A 2071-nucleotide genomic window follows, 5' to 3' on the forward strand; every position below is an offset into this window, starting at 1 on the left:
ATTGTACAATATATGGGCTATTTTGAAAATATTATTATAATTTTGACCGTTTCATTTCAATTTTCCGCAATAGGTTCTTCCGATAAAAATCGAGTTTGTTTATCATAGAGTCTGAAGTGTTGACACAAATAAAACATTTGTTGCTAATTCAATTTTATCGATGCAGACCATATTGTCCTTCAATTATCATTTATTCAGAAAGATAATGATCAAAGCCAACTGGTTAAAAATAAATCCAGTGCGATTGCGTCATGATGCAAATCTTTATTCGTTCCTCACGATACTTACTTGAGATTTTATTTGAACAAATGTGTTTTTTCCAAGTTTTTGTCCCTCACTTCCAGACATAGAGACAAACAAAAACCAATTTGGATTTTTATCCAAATAACCCATTGCAGAAAATTGAATTGAATCATTGCAGATTATTTGTACAGACAAAATTCTATTTCCGAAATTGTTTAATTGGATTTCAAGACAGCTATTCATTTTGAGCTACATCGCTTTCGATAAAATTTGTATAAAAGACACTGCAATCGCAGAGAAAGTTATCACATTTTCAATTTCACTTGAATCATTCAGTTGAAACAGTCAAATTCGAAATCAAAATGAAATTCTTATTATTCGTTGCACTTCTGACCGTCGGAGTTTGTGTCGCTTCTCCAAGTATATTTCTAACTATATTTTCAATTTTCGCTTTAAGAAAAAAGTATCTAATCTATATTTTTTTATACAACAAAAGGTTTACCAGTCCCAGATCTCCCAGTCCCAGATCTCCCTGTCCCAGATCTCCCAGTCCCAGATCTCCCAGTCCCAGATCTCCCAGTCCCAGATCTCCCAGTCCCAGATCTCCCAATCCCAGATGCCCCAGGTACCGCCGGTGGCGTTCAAGGTATAGCACAATAAGATATTTCATAAACTAGTAGTAGATAATTACAGCCTATGGCATAAAATGAAATAATTCAATACTCACTTTGTTGCCAAATTTATTTCAATTATTGAATTTCAAATCTATTTTTAAAAAAACTTCAATCTAAAAAGTACAACATATTTTGATGGACCTTTTTTTTGTAAATATGGTGTAGCTTGTCCCAATCCCAAATCCACAACGCCAGTCCCAACTGCTCTACTTAATGGATTGCGTAAGTATATCATTTGTTTTGATTTTAATTTTTGTTAAAATTTTCACACAATTTATTATTTTGTGATTTCAGTTTCATTAATATTAAGTGTAGTGTGCACACTTTTTGGTTTTGTGAAAGGGCTGCCAATTGGTAAATAAGTTTTTATCGGAATATTTTCAATTACTGCTTTGATTCCAAATCTTATTATATTGTAGCTGGTGGTATAGTTGGTGGTTTAGTTGATGGAGTGTGCAGCAATCTTTCAACGCTTCTTCCAACGCTTCTTGGTGAGTTATTAACTGATTTTTTCACAAGGCGGCTTAAAGTCTATTTGTTATATTTCAAAGATATTTGTGTAATGTCAAGCCAGATCATTTGGTACGTGCTTGTTGATTTCATCTGATAAAAGACGATCGAAAAATGTTTGGTGAAATCAACAAGAAAGCTATCAAATTATCAACTTCACTTGAATCGTTCAATTAAAACAGTCAAATTCGACATCAAAATGAAATTCAAGGTTTCACAAATTATGCACTTTTGGCAATAACAAAGACTCAACTGAATATGTTCCGTTTCTTCCGTGTCCATTTCAAATAAAATATTGCTTTCTTTTTTTGAACTCAATTACTAATGCAATGGATGCTGTAGGTTCAGTAGGTGCTTAACAATTAGGTTAAAAAGCAAAGAAGATCAATGGCCTCGCCAATAGCAAGAACACCGAGAATGATGACAGCAGCTTTTTGAAATTTGGCAAATTCCTTCACATTCCGTCTTTTGATTAAAAATAATAAATAAGATTATCTGGTTGCAATCAGAGCAGGTTTTTTTTCATGAATCCTTCTGATTCATTTTTTTCCGCATCTGTTCAGCCAGCTTTTGGATGTGTTTAATAAATAATTGAATAAATAAAAGTTTCGCATAATAAACAATCATGAGCAAAATCAATTTTA

The 2071-nt window shown here is 32.7% G+C and overlaps 1 protein-coding gene across 1 annotated transcript; it reads left to right on the top strand.

The window, feature by feature from the left end:
- Nucleotides 1-526: 526 nt before the first annotated feature.
- Nucleotides 527-2066, top strand: LOC116349658 (pEARLI1-like lipid transfer protein 2). Its single transcript, XM_031781200.1, has 6 exons — nucleotides 527-663; nucleotides 740-889; nucleotides 1083-1139; nucleotides 1212-1271; nucleotides 1337-1408; nucleotides 1770-2066. Exons 1-6 carry the CDS (start codon nucleotides 606-608, stop codon nucleotides 1784-1786), a joined length of 414 nt encoding a protein of 137 aa, XP_031637060.1. The 5' UTR covers nucleotides 527-605; the 3' UTR covers nucleotides 1787-2066.
- The last annotated feature ends 5 nt before the right edge of the window (nucleotides 2067-2071 follow it).

This window comes from Contarinia nasturtii, unplaced genomic scaffold (genome assembly GCF_009176525.2).
Source record: "Contarinia nasturtii isolate CC-2019 unplaced genomic scaffold, AAFC_CNas_1.1 Cnas_scaffold_3081, whole genome shotgun sequence".
Classification (NCBI taxonomy): Eukaryota; Metazoa; Arthropoda; class Insecta; order Diptera; family Cecidomyiidae; genus Contarinia; species Contarinia nasturtii.

Bases quoted from the DNA above. Each gene is read 5' to 3' on its own strand.
- LOC116349658 (XM_031781200.1), top strand. From the start codon at position 606: ATGAAATTCTTATTATTCGTTGCACTTCTGACCGTCGGAGTTTGTGTC. The intron at 890-1,082 runs GTATAGCACAAT...AATATGGTGTAG, and splicing joins TACCGCCGGTGGCGTTCAAG to CTTGTCCCAATCCCAAATCC. The intron at 1,140-1,211 runs GTAAGTATATCA...TTGTGATTTCAG, and splicing joins TGCTCTACTTAATGGATTGC to TTTCATTAATATTAAGTGTA.